Source organism: Corvus hawaiiensis, chromosome 1 (assembly GCF_020740725.1).
Source record: "Corvus hawaiiensis isolate bCorHaw1 chromosome 1, bCorHaw1.pri.cur, whole genome shotgun sequence".
In the NCBI taxonomy this organism is placed as follows: domain Eukaryota; kingdom Metazoa; phylum Chordata; class Aves; order Passeriformes; family Corvidae; genus Corvus; species Corvus hawaiiensis.
This window is the reverse complement of record NC_063213.1, coordinates 93,276,480-93,295,625: the sequence shown is the minus strand read 5'-3', so window position 1 is coordinate 93,295,625 and position 19,146 is coordinate 93,276,480. Positions and strand designations below refer to the sequence as shown.

General features: G+C 53.0%; 1 protein-coding gene across 1 annotated transcript; it reads left to right on the top strand.

Annotated features, from left to right (window-relative positions):
* Window positions 1-454: 454 nt before the first annotated feature.
* PSMD11 (proteasome 26S subunit, non-ATPase 11) lies at window positions 455-18,852 on the top strand. The gene is made up of 14 exons (XM_048314075.1): window positions 455-587; window positions 2,441-2,542; window positions 7,573-7,697; window positions 9,867-9,938; window positions 10,235-10,292; window positions 12,132-12,326; window positions 12,828-12,972; window positions 13,206-13,266; window positions 14,800-14,862; window positions 15,461-15,586; window positions 16,128-16,163; window positions 17,410-17,461; window positions 18,315-18,457; window positions 18,581-18,852. Exons 1-13 carry the CDS (start codon window positions 497-499, stop codon window positions 18,455-18,457), a joined length of 1,269 nt encoding a protein of 422 aa, XP_048170032.1. The 5' UTR covers window positions 455-496; the 3' UTR covers window positions 18,581-18,852.
* The last annotated feature ends 294 nt before the right edge of the window (window positions 18,853-19,146 follow it).

The window sequence follows — 19,146 nt, the reverse complement described above, 5'->3', positions numbered from 1 at the left end:
GACCACGCCCACGTCCCGACGCCTTTCCCGCCCAGCTCAAGACCCCGCCCACCTCCCCAGACCACGCCCCCTCCCCTCAGCCCGCGCGCCCTTTGCCTGCCCACGCCCCCTCGGCAAAGCCACGCCCCCACCGCAGACCCCGCCCCAATGCTGGGCACCCGCACGGCGCAGACCCCGCCCCCAGCCCCGCCCCAGCCCCGCCCCTTCCCGCTCTCGTCCCCGCCCCCCTTTAGGCCACGCCCATTAAAACCGCCAGAACCGCTTTCCTCAAGCCACGCCCCTTCCTCGCGCCCCGCCCTCTGCCCAGGCCACGCCCCCCCGTGCCCCGCGCAGGCGCCGTTCAGCAGACCCCACCCTCAGGCCCCGCCCCCTCATCAGGCCCCGCCCATTCCGGCGCCCGCGCGCCGGGACTGCAGTTCCCGCCATGCCGCGCGCGCGGAAGGGGCGTGGCCGCGGCGCCGCTTCCGTGCTGGCGGCGAGGCGGAGGAGCGGCAAGATGGCGGCGGCGGCGGTGCTGGAGCTGCAGCGCGCGCAGTCCCTGCTCTCCACCGACCGCGAGGCCTCCATCGGCATCCTGCACTCCATCGGTGAGCGCCGGCCCGCCGCCCGCGCCGCCCCGCGCCCCGCCGCCGCCCGCGCCGCGCAGCGCCCCGCGCCGCCGCCGCTGCTGACTCACCGTGCGCGCCGGGCGGGAGCGCGGCCTGGGCCCGGCCCCGCGGGGCTGCACCGCGCCGGGACGGCACCGGCGGCGGCCCCCGCGCGTGGGGCCACGGGCGGCGGGAGCTGTCGGTGCGGGGCGGAGCGGGGGCCGCGCTCCGGGAGCCCGGCGGTGGCGGGGCCGGTCCCCGGTGCGTGTCCGCGGAGCCGCTCAGAGCAGCCCCGGGGCCGTGCCGGCCGCTCCTCTCCGTCCGGCTGGAACGACCGTGCCAGCCCGGGATCCCCGATCGGCGTGTGCGGGGCCGCGGCGGGACCGGTAGCGGCGGGGTGTCGCGGCTCTTTGGGTCGGGGCGGTTCGCGGAGTGCTCGGGGCGCGGTGTCGCTGCCCGGTCCGGCCGTGCCGAGGGCCCCCCGGGAGCGCTCCGCCGGCAGCGGTGTTTCCTCCCGCGGCGCTGACACTCCGCCCGTGCTGAATCGCCCTCCCGGCGCTGCTCGCACGGAGCCGGGGGAGCTTTCCCGGGTGCCGCGGCCGAGCTCAGCTCCTCCCTGGGGAAGTTCCCTCGGTGTCCGCTTCTCCGTGTCCCAGCCGGGCGCTGGTCTCAGCACGGGCCCCTTTGGGCTGTCCCGGCCATTCCGTGGTGCCAGGGAGGTGTCGGTGCTCTGAAGGCGTTCCGAGGTGGTGTGGGCACCCCGCCTGCTCTGGGGGTCGAGGTTGGGGCGTGCGGGCCTCGAAACTGGTGTGTAAACCAATAATTCTTGTTTGTTGTGCTGTGTGGTGACCTCTGCAGGGATGCTGTCACCCTGCTGCCACGCTGGTGTGTCGGGAAAAGTTTCCGTAGTGTCACTGTTAGACCTTGGAGATGCTGTCAGGGCTTTAAGAGTTGTTTGTGCCTCGGTGTTTTGCTGGTTATTCAGTAGTAGGTGCGGGTCAGGCTCAGTCAGGACTCACAGCCCCTGTTGTGGGTTGGGAGGATCAGGAGTGGCCCAGACAATGTTGCTCTGGTGCTTTTTTCCTTGAGAGCAAAGTTCCCTCGCTTTCGGTACGGAATGACAGGGACTGAGAGCCACAGTGTCAGTTCCATAGAGCCGGGATTTTGGCTCTGTTATGTGGAAGTTGGAGGAGCTCTCTGTGCTGGGGGTGGTGGCTGGGAAGGAAGGGCACTGTGTGGTGCATAACTCCCATGGAACCGATGCTGTGCACACTCAGGTTGTGCTGCTGGGTGTCATTTGCCCCTTTATCTGCCTCGGAGCAGAGTCACCCCCTGGAGCTGAGGGTGATGGCACTGCCAGGGCTCAGCACGGGCAGCGGGTGTGACACCAGAGTTGGGGGGGATGTACCCACCTCACTTCGCTGATGTTGTGCTGCATTTTGTGCACAGGATCTCAGCTTAATACACAAAACAGCAACATCAGCAATCCCAAAGTGGAGTGTCCAACCCCAGAAATGCCATTAAATGTCTCTTACTTGGTTCTGTGGGTCCGGTGTGTGGTGCTGTTTGTAGGCGACACTTGCACAGCTGGGCAAGCTGAGATTGTTCAAACCTGGAGCTGGAGTGAGCAGTAGGGTCTGTGGGCTGGTAAAGCCCCTGTGGAGCACAGGCAAAGCACTGCAAACTTCTCTGCACTGCATTTAAACTTCTCAGACCTCTTGGGCCAGGCTGAACTCCCTGGTGCCTGTTGGAGCAGGTCCTGCTTTGGGCACCTCTCCAGGAGCTGACCAGCAGTGATGGTCTTCGACCTGAAACAGCACTAAAGGCAACTTTCCTACTCTTTTTCTTCCCAGTGAAACGTGATGTCCAGGAAAACGATGAGGAAGCAGTGCAAGTCAAAGAGCAGAGCATCCTGGAGCTGGGGTCGCTGCTGGCCAAGACTGGGCAGGCAGAAGGTGAGCCTGAAATCAGGAGCTGAGGTAACAGGCAGGAGATCCTGCAGCCAATGGATTTAGTCTCCTTACTTAGTGGGATAGCTGGAAAAACAGCTTTTGGCAGGAAATGTTCTCTCAGAGACAGGACAGAAACTAAAAACCAAATAAAGAACATAAATATTACTCTGGTGTTGCTTGGCCCAGTGCTCCAAACAATGCACAGTTCAGTCTGTGGCCCTTTGACATGGGGCTGTTTCAGTATGAGTGACTAAAGTTTTGCTAAGTTATGTTTGAGATGAGAGGTGTCTCCTGGTTGGTTTCACATGGGAAAGTTTGTCCCATAAAGTCCTTTCTCACCAGCAGCTCCTCTCACAATTAATTGATTTATCTGCTGGACCATTACATCAGCAGCCCCTACCCAGCTCTGCATGGGACAGTCCCTCTATTGTGAGTGTGTGAGGGGACGGGGATGGAGTCGAGTTCTCTGTTCAGTGATGGTTTTGAATCTGTTCCTGTCTCCTGTTTCCTGGAGAGCTCAAGGCAGCAGTTGGTTGTTTTGCACTCAGCAGTTTGGAGCTGTGCTGTGCCTTTCCCCTGGAGCATTTCAGGACACGCCGTGTCCGTACCCAGAGCGTTCTGTGCTTGGGCTGCAGCTCTGGGCAGTGGAAAATGTTTGCTTGCAAGTGTGGCCCTGGGTGGGGGAAGCACCCAGCAGAAGGTTTAATCACACTGGAAGTGTTGGGACACCAGGCCTAACTTTGGAGTAGCTTGTGGAAAGCTCTGTGAGGGCTCAGCCACAGATCCAGGTCACAGTTTACATCTGTTGTGAAATGTCCCTTGGTGTCCCACTGGGCTTGGGAAGCTCCTATTTGGCCGGGCCCTTTCACTGCTCTGCCCATGTCACACGTGCTCGGAGGAGCATTCCAGACCCTGATCCCACTGAGGATTGCAGTGGGACAGGGCTGGGGACAGTGCCTGACTGGCCCTGAGAGAATGCTGGAAGCCAAGGTGCTGTTTGTGTCACCTCACTCAGGTGTCCACCTCTGATTGCTGCTGGGGGCTGTGTTTAGGGTCTGTGAGGAAAACAAACCCAGCACAGGATTCAGCTGCTCGTGCAGGACAGAGGAAGCTGCTGTGCAAGTGCCCCTTTCCTGGCTGAAGTCAGTGAGCTCAGTGTGGGTGTCTGTGCTGTGCCAGTGCCCTTTGCACCCTGGTGTTTGCTCACCAGAGATCACCAAACACGGCTGGGCTCTGCAGCAGGGGAGATGTTGGTGGGGGGGAGTAAAAAGGGGGAAATCATCTCCAGAGTCTCTTCAGGTCAGTGTGGATGTGCTGATGGTGAGCAGAACTGAGGGCAGAGTTCTTGTGGCCTCCTCACCTCTGCAGAGCTCGGAGCAGTGTTGAGTTTAAGCTGGAGTTTGGCATGAGGATAAAGAGCTCCAGGGTTTTCCCAGAGGGTGGTAATTGATAGATTTATTTTCTTTCAAGGGGAAGGCTGAGGAATTGAAAATAACACTGTTAACTGATCAAACCCAGGGTTGTGAGGGGACAAACGTGGAATGTATTTGTGGTGTATTAAAGGTACCAGTAAACTGCAGAGTGAGTGTGTTCTGGAGGGAAGAAAATGGACTTGGCCCCATTCAGAAGCCAGGGGGGTGTGTGTAGCTCAGAGGGAGATCAGCAGGATCTGCAGGTGTTTTCTGGAGTTGTGGAGGATGAAGGAAAGGGTGCCCTGGCTTAGGGTGGTGCTGGAGCTGTGGGAAGGGCTCTGTCCCTTCCCCTCCTGCATCTTTCCAGGTAGGAGTGACAAGTCAGGGGCAGCACCAGGTACAGCTGCTCTGAGACCTCGGTGCTGGGCAGACACTGGGGTTTCATCCTGTGGCTTTCACTGCAGAGGGTTTGGTTTTAGCCAGTGGGACTTCTTGGACAGGTTTGAGGGGTTGCAGTGCCCAAAGAGGTGGTGGCTGCACTGTCCCTGGAAGTGGATATTGGGCAGGAATTGTTCCCTGGGAGGGTGGGCAGGCCCTGGCACAGGGTGCCCAGAGCAGCTGGGGCTGCCCCTGGATCCCTGGCAGTGTCCCAGGCCAGGCTGGACATTGGGGCTTGGAGCAGTCTGGGACAGTGGGAGGTGTCCCTGCCCATGGCAGAGGGTGGCACTGGGTGGGCTTTCAGGTCCCTTCCCAATCCAAACCATTCCATGATTCCATGACTCTGCTGAAGTGCAGCCTTTGTTACAAAAATAACAATAATATAATTGTTCTCTTCAATCCTTAATCTTTATCAAGCAGATAAACTCACAGGTTAATTACTTTTCTTCACGACAGTTCCAGATTTTTATAGCATTTCACAGAACTACAGGGTTGGAATAACTTGGAGCAGGAATTTGGATACGTGGAGTGTCAGCTTGTGGAAGCACTTCCCTGAGCATGAGCTTCAGGCTTCATTTTCCAGAGCTGCTGCTCATCACTCCTGCAGAGCTGTCAATCACACCCCTTTACCAGGCATTGCATTTACTTTAGAAAAATAAAATCCTAAAAATAGTTGATGGTTACATTGGTAGGAGAGAGAAATTTCTGTGGGAACTTCGAGTCTGCACGGCTGAATGTGGAGTTTGCAGAATGCACAGCTGGATTCCAGCTGTTGGCTTGGGATCTGCTTTCTGGGGAGTTCTGGGGCAGCTCTGGAGCACATCAGTGGGATGATGAACAGTGCAGTGTGTTCCACTGGAGTTTTCCAGCTTTGTTCTGAAGTTCCTGTGGGAAAGAGTGTGTTGGGCACTGGTTGCGTTGGTCCTGAGGAGCTGGTGGAGCGCAGGGATGCACAGGAGGAGGGTTCCTGGTGCCTGCTGGTGCCTGAGAGCTGATGGATCTTGGAGAGCCTCAGTAAGACAGATCCAGAGCCCACCTTTCCCAGCTCCCACCAAGATCCTGGAGAGGAGCTCTGTGCAGAACTGATGTGTTGGACTGTCTGTGGTTGGGTGTTTGCTGTGTAGGCGATCAGAGCATTTGACTTGGATTAAAATGATTGGGATTTGCATCCAGATGTAGCACTGGAGATTAAATGGACTCAGAACAGGATGGTGTGGGAAAAGTCATGGAGCAGCAGGTTCCCTGTGGAGTAAAGACTGTCAGCCTGCAGGCTGCAATCTGAGACGTTAAAGTAGCTGCACCTTAGTTGTACAAAACGCTGCCTGTTTATGCTCTGGCAGAGAGAAAATCAAACTTTTATGGAAGCAAGTGTGGCAGTCAGAGCATCCTGTGGTGTTCCTGTCCTGAGTCCAGGTGGTTTGCTGGGGTCAGGCTCTGTGGTTTGTTGGGGTCAGGCTCTGTGGTTTGCTGGGTCAGGATCTCCTGCACTGCAGTTTGGGAAATAAAGCTGAGGATCACACTCAAGAGAAGTTCTGTTTGTTCTAAATCTGCACTTTGAGATGCTTGGAAACCTTCCAGTGCCTTAAGGGGCTCCAGGAGCTGGAGAGGGCCTTGGACAAGGGCCTGGAGGGACAGGACAAGGGGCAATGGCTTCCCACTGCCAGAGGGCAGGGATGGATGGGATATTGGGAATTGGGAATTGTTCCCTGGGAGGGTGGGCAGGCCCTGGCACAGGGTGCCCAGAGCAGCTGGGGCTGCCCCTGGATCCCTGGAAGTGTCCAAGGCCAGGCTGGACATTGGAGCCTGGAGCACCCTGGACAGTGGGAGGTGTCCCTGCCATGATAGGGGTGGCACTGGAGGGGCTCTGAGGTCCCTCCCAACCCAAACCATCTTGGGATTCCATGATCACCATGAGTGATTGGAAAAAAGTGAGTTCCACTTCTTAAGAGTGTGATAAATGAGGTGTATCAGGCTTGATTAAACTTAAAGTGAATAGGTTAAAAAAGTCAAAAATATGAAAAATCATTTTTAGATATTAATAAGATGTTCTTATAATAATTAGCACTAGTATTCTTTAGCATTACTGCTAAACAAAATACAGAAGAACCCTTGTTTACATTTGTTTTTATTGGAATCCTTCCAAACTGAAATTCTCCTGATACTCCTCCATATACTAATTGAAATAACATTAGATTAATCTCTTATTTTAGTTTTGATTCGATACCAGGTTGGTGTAGAAGGTTTCCGAATTAGTCATTACCAGCTTTGTTTTGGTTTTCCTTTTGCTGTGGAATCTTGTAAACACAGTAGTGTGAGATCTACCTGGTATTTGGGTGAGACTTAGAAATCTGGGGCAGAGAGCTGTGATTTCAGTATGCAGCCCCAGTGCTGATGAGTCAGCACTGAACCCTGCCCCTCTGCAGGATCATCTTCCCAAACTGGGAGCAGCCCTGGCTGGGAGCTCCCCAGGGCCACGTGGTGTTTGTTGTAGGAGACTTTTCACTTGTGCTCTGCAATTCCACCACGTCCAACATTCCTGAGTGACTCTGGAGCTGCTGTGCCGTGACTGGGGAATGACACTTCAGTGTTTCTCCATAAGAAAAGACTTTTCCTTTTTCCACCTCTTACAAAGACTGGTTTGTAACTGTGAATTAATGAGGAGATGCAGAAGCAGAAATGTAGTTAAGTGAGGTCAGAGTGATTAGGTAAAGGTGGAGTTGGAGTGTTAAGGAATAGAATTTTCCAGTGGTGGAGCACAAGGTGTATCTGACACCTGGGCTAGGCTAGGTGGGGCAGATTAAAGCATCAAACTGTGAGTTAATAAAAACACACCTCAATTATGAACTCCATCCCTTATTTTATAGAAACATCTCAAAGCACTTAGCAGATTCTTACATTTTAAAACATGCCTGAGGCAGTTACAGCTGGAGGTGAGTGAGGAGCTGCAGTGACAGGCAGGGCTGTGGTGAGGCTGGAGCCCCCAGTGCCCTCTGCAGCCCCTGTTTGCTGCAGGGCTGCCCTGCAGGTGACATTTGTTGCTCTGTTCCGTGGATGATGCTGAGAAACCACCTGGGGAATGTTTGGTGTGACAAATCCTGCTGGTGCAGGTGATGTGGGGCTGCTCCAGCTCGGTGCAGCTCTTGGCTGGGGGGGTTGTGTTTCATGATTTGGGGTTTTTTACAGAGCTGGGAGGACTCCTGAAGTACGTTCGACCCTTCTTGAACTCCATCAGCAAAGCCAAGGCCGCCCGCCTGGTCCGGTCCCTGCTCGACCTGTTCCTGGACATGGAGGCAGCAACAGGACAGGAGGTGAGCCTGCAGCTGCAGCACCAGGCTGTTCCTCAAAAGCCTGCAACACCATTATCTGACCTAGTTTGCTTCACACTGAAGAATTATTCATGTCAGGAAGCAAACTTTTAATGCATTTGGGTGTATTTTATAAATAAAACATCAGATAATTGAATTTATAACCATGTTTTCTGCAAGCCTCTCCCTGCTGCAGGTTAGGAGTGACTCCCACCATGGTCTTAGATTTGTCTTGCTTCCTCAAGTTGTGTCAGGGGAGGTTTAGGTTGGATATTGGGAAAACTCCTTCCCTGAAAGGAGTGTCCAGCCCTGGCACAGCTGCCCAGGGCAAGGGTGGAGTTCCCATCCCTGAAGGGATTTAAAAGCCCTGTGGATGTGGCACTTGAGGACATGGGGCAGTGGTGGCCTTGGCAGTGCTGGGGGAATGGTTGGACTCAGTGATCTGAGAGGGTTTTTCCAACCTCATTGATTTTAGGTGCAGCACTGGGAGTATTTTGTAGTGTGATCAGTGTTGGGAATGTGTTCCCAAAGAGCTTGGAGCAGGAAAGGTGGGGGTGCTGTGGGATGGCACAGAACTGCAGGAGCCACTGCTCAGGGGCTGTCCTGGAGCTGATCAGGATGGCACGTGGGCACACCTGTGATGGGTGTTTGACTGTGCAGAGACACAAAAGTCACTCCTGAAGTGGGAGTGGAAAGGGTTTTGCAGCTACCAGGTGTAAACTGCTCCAGTGGATGAGCTTCCCCCCCAGAAAACCCGAGGCAGTCTAAGGTAGTGCACAGTTGGGATCCACTCCATTCTCATCAGCTCCCCAGGGTACAGCTGTCTTAGTTTCTCTTTGTTTTCCCCAGTTGTTGGTTATTTGGGAGTGGGATAAGGACAGGAGCACCCTGGATGGAAGTGCTGAGGAGCCCGTTTCAGGCAGTGCTGCCCTGCAGAGGGTTGTCCTGGCACACCAAGGCTGGCACAGGGAGGGTCTGAGCAGCAGGTTAGGGACAAAATGCACATGAAACCTGCACTCAGGGACTGGCAGGTTGCAGGCTAGAGAGGTTCTGCCATGCTGAGGGGCAGGTGACACTCTCATTAGCCAAATTAGCACAAAATTAGCCAAATTAGAACTGTCATCCCTTAGTGCAGGTAACCCAGCCAACATCCCTCGTTTGCTGTCCAGTCCTTGTGGCTTGTGGGTGATAAATGGTGGCAGAATGTTTTCCCCCTCTTTCTCTAACAGAAGAGGTCAGGGAAAATGGGGTGGGATGAGAAGGGAGAACTCCTAAAAGTGTCAGGAGAAAATGAGCAGCTTCAGGCTTTTCTCAAGGTAAACGTGGTGTAAAGGACAGTATTGGGATGCAGTTGCAAAAGAGGAACAGGTTGGAGTAATGGTGATGGAAATAATAAAAGGTCAGCCAGAATAGTCACTTTGGAGCATATTCTGAAAACCCAAAACCTTAAGGAAGGATGACATCAACCTGTGAGGCCCTTGATGCAGCAATCTCAAATCCATTCAGAAATGTTGCGAGGAGCGTTTCCTTCCTCAGTGTAACTCACATCCAGCAGGCTCCCAGGAGCCCAGTAAAGCAGTGAAATTGGAGATTTCTCCAGCTCCTAATGCTCCAGCTATCACCCTGTAATAAATTGAAACTTCATAATGGCTTCTCATCAAATGTTCACGTTTAATGAGCAGTGAGAAGGAGCTGACGAGGCCTGCAGTGTTGAGCTGCAATCCAGAGGTTTTGGGAAGAGGCATTCCTGAGCCTGGCACCACGGGATCACTTACTGTATGTTACTAGAGAAGATAAGATATAATCATATCTAATTGAGGTGGAACAGTTCTGCTTTATCCATCATGGGAATCTCAGCCTAAAAAATATGGGAAAATTCTGGGTTTCTTTGTTGTGCTTTGAGGTGATGGGTGAGGCCCCCAGAGCAGAGCCCAGCACCTCTGCTGCTTTATCCAGATCACCTGATCTGATGTATTTACGCCCTAAAGCACATGAAATTTATTTTTCTTTATTGAAAATACACCCTGGCTGTGAGTTTCAACTCTAGGAAAGTGTTAGTGCCCACCCCAAATGCCTCCAAACGACACCTCTGATGTCGTTTGGAGGCATTTGGGGTGGGCACTAACGAAGAAAACTTCTAGAATTGACTGATTTCTTTGTGTTCCCTTTAAGGTTGACCTGTGTTTAGAGTGTATTGAGTGGGCCAAATCAGAGAAGAGGACTTTCCTACGCCAGGCTCTGGAGGTAGGTCCCAGATGCCAAACATGTGGAGCAGCATCATCCCCTTGTCACATTTAATAGCTGTAAAAGTAGAGCACTTGTGTGCTGTTCAGATCTTCCTGCGTGTCAGGGGAGGGCATTAATTACCCTGAAATTCTCCTTAAAAAGGCAGGATTTTACTCCTTGCACAACTGGACCACTTCATGTGACAAATACAGATTAATGTAGTGAAGTCTTGTGCAGAGAAGAATACAAAGCTTCATTTTACAAAACCAATCTGTTCTGGCTTTCCTCACAGCAGTTGCTTTTCTGTTCTCCAGGCGAGGCTGGTCTCTCTCTACTTCGACACCAAGAGGTACCAAGAAGCTCTGCAGCTAGGTGAGGTTCCCACTAGGTGGTGGTAAATCTTTGCTTTTAATTTACTCTTGACAAGGAAAGCCATCGACTGTGTCATGTTCCTGGAGAAGTTTTGCACGATTTGGGTCTTATTTTCTCAGGGCTGGTCCAGTTCTGCCACCTTTTGCTGTAGCTGGGTGATAACAGCTCGTAGAGATGTCTTTGTTCTCACTGTTTCACCATCCTCACCCATCTCACCTGGTCCTAAGGCTGTTTTGGATGTGGCTTGGAGCAGCCTGGGAGGTGTCCCTGCCCATTTGAGAGTGGAATGAGATGAGCTTTAAGACCTCTTCCAACCCAGACCATTCTGGGATTCTGTGATTTGTTCATTTCAGGTAATTTTGGGAGCTGTATCCAGCTGAAGGCCACAGGTTTGGCTCCTGCTGGAACATGCTGGAATACACAGCTGTGGCCACAGAGGCTGAAGGGAGAAAGAAGCTTTTCTCCAGTTTGGTCAAACACAGCCCAATAAAACCAGGAAATGGCAAAACCTCTGTGGGTGTCATTAGCCAGGGTCTCACGGAGGCTTTAAGAATTTGCTCCTGCACCACCTGAGGGATGCTAATGAACCAGTGAACTCCTGCTCTGCCCCAAAGCAGAGTAAAGCAGGACCTCTTACAGCTCCCCTGGTGCTTTTTAAATGCTCATTTTGCAAATGACTGCAGTGCTGTAAGCGGGGTTTAAGCTGTCAGTGAGGTTTAAGCTGTGAGGTTTAAGCTGTCTGAGGGGTGTTAGCACAGCCTGCTCCGCTGGGGCTGAGGGACAACTGCAGGGACACTGCCTGAACTGCTCACCTGGGACTCAGAACTTCTTAACCTGTGTGGTGGCACGAGCCTGTGTCATGTCCAGAGTCACCTGGGTGACATTTATCTCATCAGAATGTTGAGTGCTCTGGCTCATGGAATTCAGCACGGAATTAGAACTAGTTTGCATAGGGATATGTAATGAACTCAGGTTTAAACTGATCAGAGGCCACATTCCAAAGCTGTCCTTAATTAATTGAATCCCTTGGCTGGTGGTGGGACAGCCTGGGGAGCTGGGGAGGTCTGTACCTCTGGGACAGCCTCTGATGCTCTATCAGGATGTCAGTGCTGTGCACCAGCATTGCTGTGTGGCTGACCAGGATGTGGTTGTGTCCGTGGTTGTGGGGAGCAGGTGCAAGCAGAGTCTCTCAGCAATGTCTCCAGGGAGAATCCATTTGTTTCTGCCCAGTTTTGTTGTTTCACGTCTGGTTATCAGCTCCTGAGCACAGCAAGGGAGGAGGAGGTTTTTAGCTCTGCTCACCCTAAAGTTACCTCTTCAGTGGGGGGAAGAAGGGGACAAGTTTCCTCTAGGACTGGCTCGTTCTGTCCTCACAAGGCTTTGGTGTGACAGCTTGTCTTGGCATTTCTTAGGCTGTCCCTTCCTGCCTCCTAAATCTGACCTGTAGATGTCTCGTGTTAAAAACATTCCCTCATCCCGTGTTCTCAGGAGTTTCCTGAGAATGCTTCGTGGTGCAGAGGGGGCAGTTCTGCAGGAGCTCCCTGTGGGAGAGGGAAATCACCTGGGAATGGTGCCAAAGTAACCATCCCAACTGCCCAACCCCTCCAGGACACTGCTGCCCACACCCCACCTCTGACACAAAACTGCTTCATCCTCCAGCTGTGGACTGGCACTGTCCCACCATTATTCCCTCTTCCTTGCTTTTCCTTAGAAGAAGAGCTCGCCTCCCTCCCTCAAAGCCCTGACTGCCAGGGGAGGACGGGTGTCCCCTGGAGAGGCTGGGTTTGTGTGATGCTGATGCAGAGCAGCTCACAGAGCTTTGTCCTTCCCCTCTGCCAGGCTCCCAACTGCTTCGGGAATTGAAAAAGATGGATGACAAGGCACTGCTGGTGGAAGTGCAGCTCTTAGAGAGCAAGACTTACCATGCCCTGAGCAATCTGCCAAAAGCAAGAGCAGCCTTAACCTCGGCACGGACTACAGCCAACGCCATCTACTGTCCCCCCAAGCTGCAGGCAGCGCTGGACATGCAGTCAGGTGAGGCCTGCAGGACAAGGACAACGCCCAGGACTCGTCCTGACACTGCACTTGTCTGGTATTCCTTCTTTCCTGAGGGAATCATGGAAAGTGGTGCTTGGTGGGGCCTCAAGATATCACCAGTTCTGCCTCAGGTAGCATCAGCTGCAGTGACCTTGTTCCTGACACTGGTGTTTTCAGCCCATTTTTGAAAGCTTCCTGTGGTGGAGGGTCCATGACCTCCCCAGGCACTGCTGTTCCAGCCTCTCACTGTGTTCCTGACCCATTTCACATTGTTCCTGACCCAGTTTGGAGGCACTTACCTGAAGTGCCCCAAACTTGTCTGTCCAAAAATGTCCTCGTAAGAGAGGGTGTGGATTTTCTTCTGATAGAGATGAGGCAAGGGCGGGCACAGGAGGAAAGGATTCCCGTCACTGAAGTCACAGATAAAGCACTGAACAACCAAATTGTTCTGTCTTCTCCCAGTCATGCTCAGAATTAACCCATTTGTGCCTCTCCCAGGTATTATCCACGCAGCAGAAGAGAAGGACTGGAAAACAGCCTATTCATATTTTTATGAGGCGTTTGAGGGCAATGATTCAATTGACAACCCCAAAGCCATCACTGCTCTGAAATACATGTTGCTGTGCAAAATCATGCTCAACAGGTAGGTGGCAGATGGCTCTGGGAAGAACGCTTCCTGCATTTCCAGGGGAAAGGCTTTTTGTTTATGGGACTCGGAACTAATGGGCTCAAGCAGTGTTTTTATCACTTGATCAGTGCTCCTGATGGGGGGGTATTTGAGTTGAGCACTTTGCTGTCAGTTGGGGATTTCTGAGGTGCTCTGGGGTTTAAGCTGGCCATGTTCCTCTATAAATGCTCTGTTCCCTCTGTCTGCAGCCCAGAAGATGTGCAAGCATTAGTGAGTGGGAAGCTTGCTCTGCGGTATGCAGGAAGACAGGTATAGAAACTTAATCCTTTCTGTCTCTCTTACCTCTCTCAATAGTGGCTTATTTGTTTTGTCAAGCACTTTGCTCCTTTCACACCAAACACCCATCACTCCCGCGTGTCCCGAACTGGGTCCAGAACTGATTAAATTACCATGAGTCATTACCAGAAGTCAGTTGCCTTCAAAGGGGTTTACAGCGATTTTCACAACCACAGAATTTGGGCTGCTGGCTTCATTTTCCCTGTTTTTCTCCTCCCTGCTTTTCTTCATCAGCTGCAAACTGCCTGATACCACCAGGTCCTTGTGTCCCTGCTCTCAGCAGCTGCTGCAGGGTTTAAATCCAAGTTACTCTTTTTACTTCATTGTAGCCAGTCCTGAGACTCCGTCCCTGGCAGTGTAGCTGAGCAGAGGAGACCTGGATGGCTGCGAGGTGGGAGCCAGGCAGGCAGGAAGTGTTAAACCACTGCTCATTCTGACATGTGAACGTGGCAGACTGGGAATGCCATCCCCAAATTAAATCCAGGGTGCTTGGAGAAGGTGCAGGGCCACGCTCCAGTGTGCCAGGAGTGCCCTCAGGGGATGTGCTCAGCCTGGGCTTTGCTTTGATGCACGAGCTGCCCACGGGGGATTAGGAATTAGCAGAGCTCAGTGCGTGAAAAGGTCTGACATGGGGATATCCCTCCTGGATCAGGAAGGGCAGCCCCAATCCTGCCTCATCCCTTTGCCCTGAGTGGCAGCTGGAGGCTCCTCTCCAGAGCAGGAGCTGCTGGCTGTTCCACACTGCTCCTGAGCCAGCCCTGAGCAGCAATTCCTGCAGCAGCTGGGGAGCAGGGAGAGAGCAGCCCTGGGGGCAGCTCGATGGGGATCCCGGAATATCCCAAGCTGGAAAGGACCACAAGGATCTAGTCCAGCTCCTGGCTCTGCATGGGACAGTCCCAAAAAGAGAGGGCAGCAGAAGCCTGGGCCTTGTGCACCAGAGGCACTGGGCTGTCCTTGTCCCATCCCCCCCCACTTGGGCTCTGTTCTGCTGTTCCCTGCTGGGATTCCCACTGTTGGGTGTAAATGGGGTTCTTTGGGGATGAGGATTTTGCTTCATTTCAGCAGTTCTGGGGTAGACAAGATCCATCCCTGGTGCTGTCCATGGTGGGGTGTCCATGGGAGCTGCTGCCCTGCCCCTGTCATTCGGCAGAGAAGTGGCCATGCTGAAGGGGAGAAGCTCAGCTTGAGGGCCCAAAATGGCCACGTTCATTAAGCCAGTGCCAAAATGTGCACTTCCCCTTAAAAACAGTGTCAAACTCACTCCCAACCTGCAGCTGGTGCTCTCAGAGCCGGGTGCTTTGTCCCTCTGGAGATGTCTCAGCTCATGTCCTGCAGCTGCCAGGCTTGTTCTCCCCTCAGCAGCTGCTCTCCCTCTGCCTGTGGCAGTGACAGGGAACATTCCTGGTTTGCTGCTTAAGCACGTTCCCAAGATACTGCACAGTTGGCATATTCACCCTGAGGAGAATCCAGAAGAAAATAACCTCCTCTGGTTCTCTTTCCCCACAGACAGAAGCACTAAAATGCGTGGCACAGGCCAGCAAGAACCGGTCGCTGGCAGATTTCGAAAAGGTGAGTCAGGGACACAGAAAACGGGGCCTGGCTGGGCAAAAACCCATCAGAAATGCCAGGTTTGGAAAGTTGTAGGAGCTGTTACATCCCACAGCAGGAAACCATGGAAACATTGATAGAAAGCAACAGTGCACCAAGAAATACCCCCCAACAATCAACCGGTTGGGTTTTCAGTGCGTGGGGGATAAACTTGCTTGAACCCAGTTTTCTTCCTATTTATTTTTTTTTTTTTTTTTTGGAGACCCAACTCAGATGCAGTTTTCCTTTAGGTGCTGTTCACTGGGATGTGCATCTTGCTAAAATTTTTCCTGGTTTCAGCAGGAATGCTGCAGAGCTCAGGGAGAGGATTCCTGTGTCAGGATCCAAACCTGTCGTGCTCTGCTCCCTGTGAACAGAGCCTGGGGCTTGCTGAGCTCCAGCAGGGTGCAGATAGAAGATGTTGGAAAGGCTGCTGGGCTGTTGTGATCCTCTGGCTTTTAGCCAAGTTAGGGATTGGATTAGCCATGGGACGTGGCTGGGCAGGGAGGGTATTTCATCCTCCGAGGACCTTGAGGAGCTGTTGCTACCAGAATTATTTCCTGCCACCGTGTCCCCACAGGCTCTGACAGACTACAAGGTGGAGCTCAGGGACGACCCCATCATAAACACTCACCTGGCCAAGCTCTATGATAATTTATTGGAACAGAACCTGATCAGAGTCATCGAACCCTTCTCCAGAGTACAGGTAAATGTCTCCAGCAGCACCTGGACAGGCTGGGCCCTCTGTCCCTGCTGCTGAGGGTGAGGGGATTGTTCCCATGTGGAACACTTCTTACTCTGAGCTGCTCAGCACTTCCAGAGCTCAGGGTTCATTGTGTTAAAATTAAAAGGAGAAGGCTGAGGGAACCTTTGAAAAACCACACTCCAGAGTCATTGCCCTTTCCACCTGTTTCTCTCATGCTCCCTGAAAGGTGACTGGCTTTTAACCCTGAAGGTGACAGCATTTGGCTTTGAAGGCCTCTGGCAGGGTGAGGCTGTGCCATAGTCTTGGAGAAGAAATATTTCACCTTTCAGAGTGAAGTGGCTTTAGGGGTCCAGTCCATCTTAGTTAAAATCAGATGTGAAACCTGAGGGGCCTGAAGCTGCAGAGTGGAGAAAGCCACTGGAGATTTTTAGGCCAAAGCATTTCCAGGCCTTTGAGCTATTCCATGGGAGAGCCCCAAACCTCTGTGTTGTGTGTCCAAAGGGCAGCTAAAGATTTACCTAAATGTTGGTCTCTCTTATAGATTGAACACATATCCAGCCTCATCAAGCTCTCAAAGGTAAGAACCTCCCCAGAAGTCGGTGCCTTGTGTTCAGAGGGCAGAGGAGTTGGGGTTAAATGGCATTTACCACTGGGAGCTGAACATGGAGGGTGACAGATGAGCTCCATAGCATTGCCAGGCAAATCTCACCCTTGGGAACTGCTCTGACACAGGCAGCTCCTGGGAGGCATCGAGGCTTCCTGTGCTCCAGGCTTTGCTGTGCTGTCCCCTTCCCTCCTGTGGGTTTCACTCCCTGTCTTGGCTCTTGCTTTTTATTTGAGGCAGATTTTCCTCTGCTCTGTTGTGACCAGCTCAGTCTTCCCCCATGCCCTGAGCTTAATCCTCTGAGTGTTCCCAGGGGAACCTTACTTAGACCCTTAAGATCCAGGATCCAGCTAATCACCCTGCAGTGCCATTAGGGATGCATCTGTCACACTGACTATGCAGTAACTGCTTTACAGATAATCCCAGACAGATAAAGTTTTGGGGAAATCCACGGTTATCCCAGCCCGTTGCACCCCAGAGTGCTGTTGTCTTGTGCTGGCATTAAGGCCAGAGGTTGGGAAGTGAGCTGAGCTCAGCCTTTGTGGTCACAGAATCACTGAATCATTCAGGTTGGAAAAGGCCTCTGAGATCATCGAGTCCAGATGTTCCCCAGCACTGCCAAGGCCACCCATGTCCCCAAGTGCCACATCCACACATCTGTGAAATCTCTCCAGGAATGGTGATTCTGCCTCTGCCCTGGGCTGGACAACCCTTTCCATGAAGAAATTTTCCCTAATATCCAACCTAAACCTCCCCTGGCACACAGTCTGTTCCCAGACTGGCCTGTGGTGTTCAACACATCCCTAATACTCAGAGTAAAAGCTGCTCTGTGCCCCCTCTGCCCAGAGAGGAGCTGCCTCCTGTGGGCCTTCCTGGTGCTGGGCAGGAGCTCAGCTGGGTCCTGCGTGGATTAAATAAAACTTGGCCAACTCTTGTCTAAATCCTTGCTGAACTGAGTTAGAAAGTTCCAGAACCCCCACAGTAAAGCCTGTGTGAAGTGACAGATCCAGTGTCACCTGTGGAACAGGGGACATCCTGGTGCTCTGTCATTTCCTGAGGCATCTCAAGCAGTGGGTGGTGTCCAAGCCGTGTTCAGGGAGGAAGGAGCTGCTGTTGAGCAGTGCTCACGTCCCACCAGGGCTGTTGGGTGTGCAGCAGTAAAATTCACATGTTTTTATGTAGTTCTGGGAGACTTTTCATTTCTCTGCTTCAATTTCAGGCTGAGGTAGAAAGGAAACTGTCACAGATGATCTTGGACAAGAAGTTTCATGGTGAGTCTGCATCCCTCAGCTCTGAGTGCCCTGTGTTTGCACGAGCTGTGGCTGGGCTCCCCTTCCTCCTCTGAACCTGGGGGTCCTGCTCAGGCAGCAGATGTGCAGGTGGCAGTCAGGAGTGGCAGTCAGGAGTGGCAGTCAGGAAGGCTCTTCCTGCTGCTCCATCCACCTTCCTTAACCCTGAGGGTTAATTTCAGAAACGCTTTTGGGTCCCTCTGTGCTGTGACAGGGACAGTGTGGGACCCCCAGCTGGGCTGTCTGGTCAGGCTGGGCTGTCCCCCTTGGAGCTGACAGGGATGTGGTCACCTTTCCCAGCTGTTTGTGTCGGGAGCATTCTGTGGGGGCAGCCCATGGCACAGTGGGGTGCTGTGGCTTGGCTGGGCCCACAGCAGGCTGCAGCCCCAATAATCTCTCGAGGAACCAGCTGTGCTCTTGGTTCTGTTGTCCCTGGATGTGGCTGGGCGAGGGGAGTGCCTGGAAGCTGCACCCTGAGCATGGAGCGCTCTGGGAGGACAGAGCCCAGCTGGCATCTGGGCACAGCTGCAATAAACCAGCTGGGCACTGAGCAGGCAGGGAGATGGTAGGGAGTGAGCAGGAATACTCATATGGAGTGGGTAGGGAATGAGCAGGAATACTCATCTCCTGGGTGGCTTCTCAGGCTGGGATGTATTTTTTTCTGGGAATGCTGAAGCAGTCCTGACCAAAATCAGCCAGTCCGGCCCAACACGTGCACCCTTCCCAAACCCTGCACAGCTGGTTGGGTGTTTCTGGGGTAGATCCCTGAATTCCTACTGTCTGGAAGCCGTGATCCCTCGAGCATCCCAGTGCTAACAGCAGCTTGTGCCCACAGGAATCCTTGACCAGGGCGAGGGTGTCCTGATCATCTTCGACGAACCCCCCGTAGACAAAACTTACGAGGCTGCCCTCGAGACGATTCAGAACATGAGCAAAGTAGTGGATTCGCTCTACAACAAAGCCAAGAAGTTGACATAGGTGAGTGGGGCCTCCCCGGGGGCCGCAGAGCTCCGGAGTCGCTGCCAGGCCCCGCCGTGCTCCGTGTCCCTGAGCCTTGTTCCCTCTCCTGTCGAGTGACATGGCTCTGTTTTCTCTTTGCAGAGTTGAATTTGCTAGCTGTCATTTGGAGAGTGTGTGTGACAGGAGAGTGAAACCTTTGGGAAAATGTTAGGAGACTTTTTTTTTTCTTCTTTGTTCTACTTTTCGCTCGGAAAGTTTTTAAACTTCCTCATCCGGTGCATCTTGTATTCCAGACGATGCGTGTTCCAGTTTCCATGTAATCTTTACTGGCCGAACTTTGTATCTGGGGGGGGAATATTGTTTAAACAAAGAGGGTATTCTAAATAAAAGGAAAAAGGCTTACACTACCTAAACATGTGCTTTCCACTTCCTGAGGGACGGCAGAGTTCAGCAGGGACAGCATTTTGTTACCAATAGGTGCCCAAAACCAGTTTGTTTCATCTCCTCCGCCCTGAAATCGGAGACGTGCTGGCGGTGTCCGAGCAGCCAACTCGATTCCATTTGTACTGAACCAAACAAGCCCAAAATGTACAGACTGCTGGTGTATTTTCCATCCTCAAGGCCTCCGATCCCCTCGAAAGCAGCTCCGCGATGATTTTCCTGCGGGCCGGAGCTGTCGGCGCAGCCCTGGCCGGCCGCTCTCGGCG

Excerpts from the sequence above, each read along its gene's own strand:
- PSMD11 (XM_048314075.1), top strand. The coding sequence starts at position 497 with ATGGCGGCGGCGGCGGTGCTGGAGCTGCAGCGCGCGCAGTCCCTGCTC. Across the intron at positions 12,327-12,827 it reads AGCGCTGGACATGCAGTCAG|GTATTATCCACGCAGCAGAA; the intron begins GTGAGGCCTGCA and ends TGCCTCTCCCAG. Across the intron at positions 12,973-13,205 it reads TGCAAAATCATGCTCAACAG|CCCAGAAGATGTGCAAGCAT; the intron begins GTAGGTGGCAGA and ends CTCTGTCTGCAG.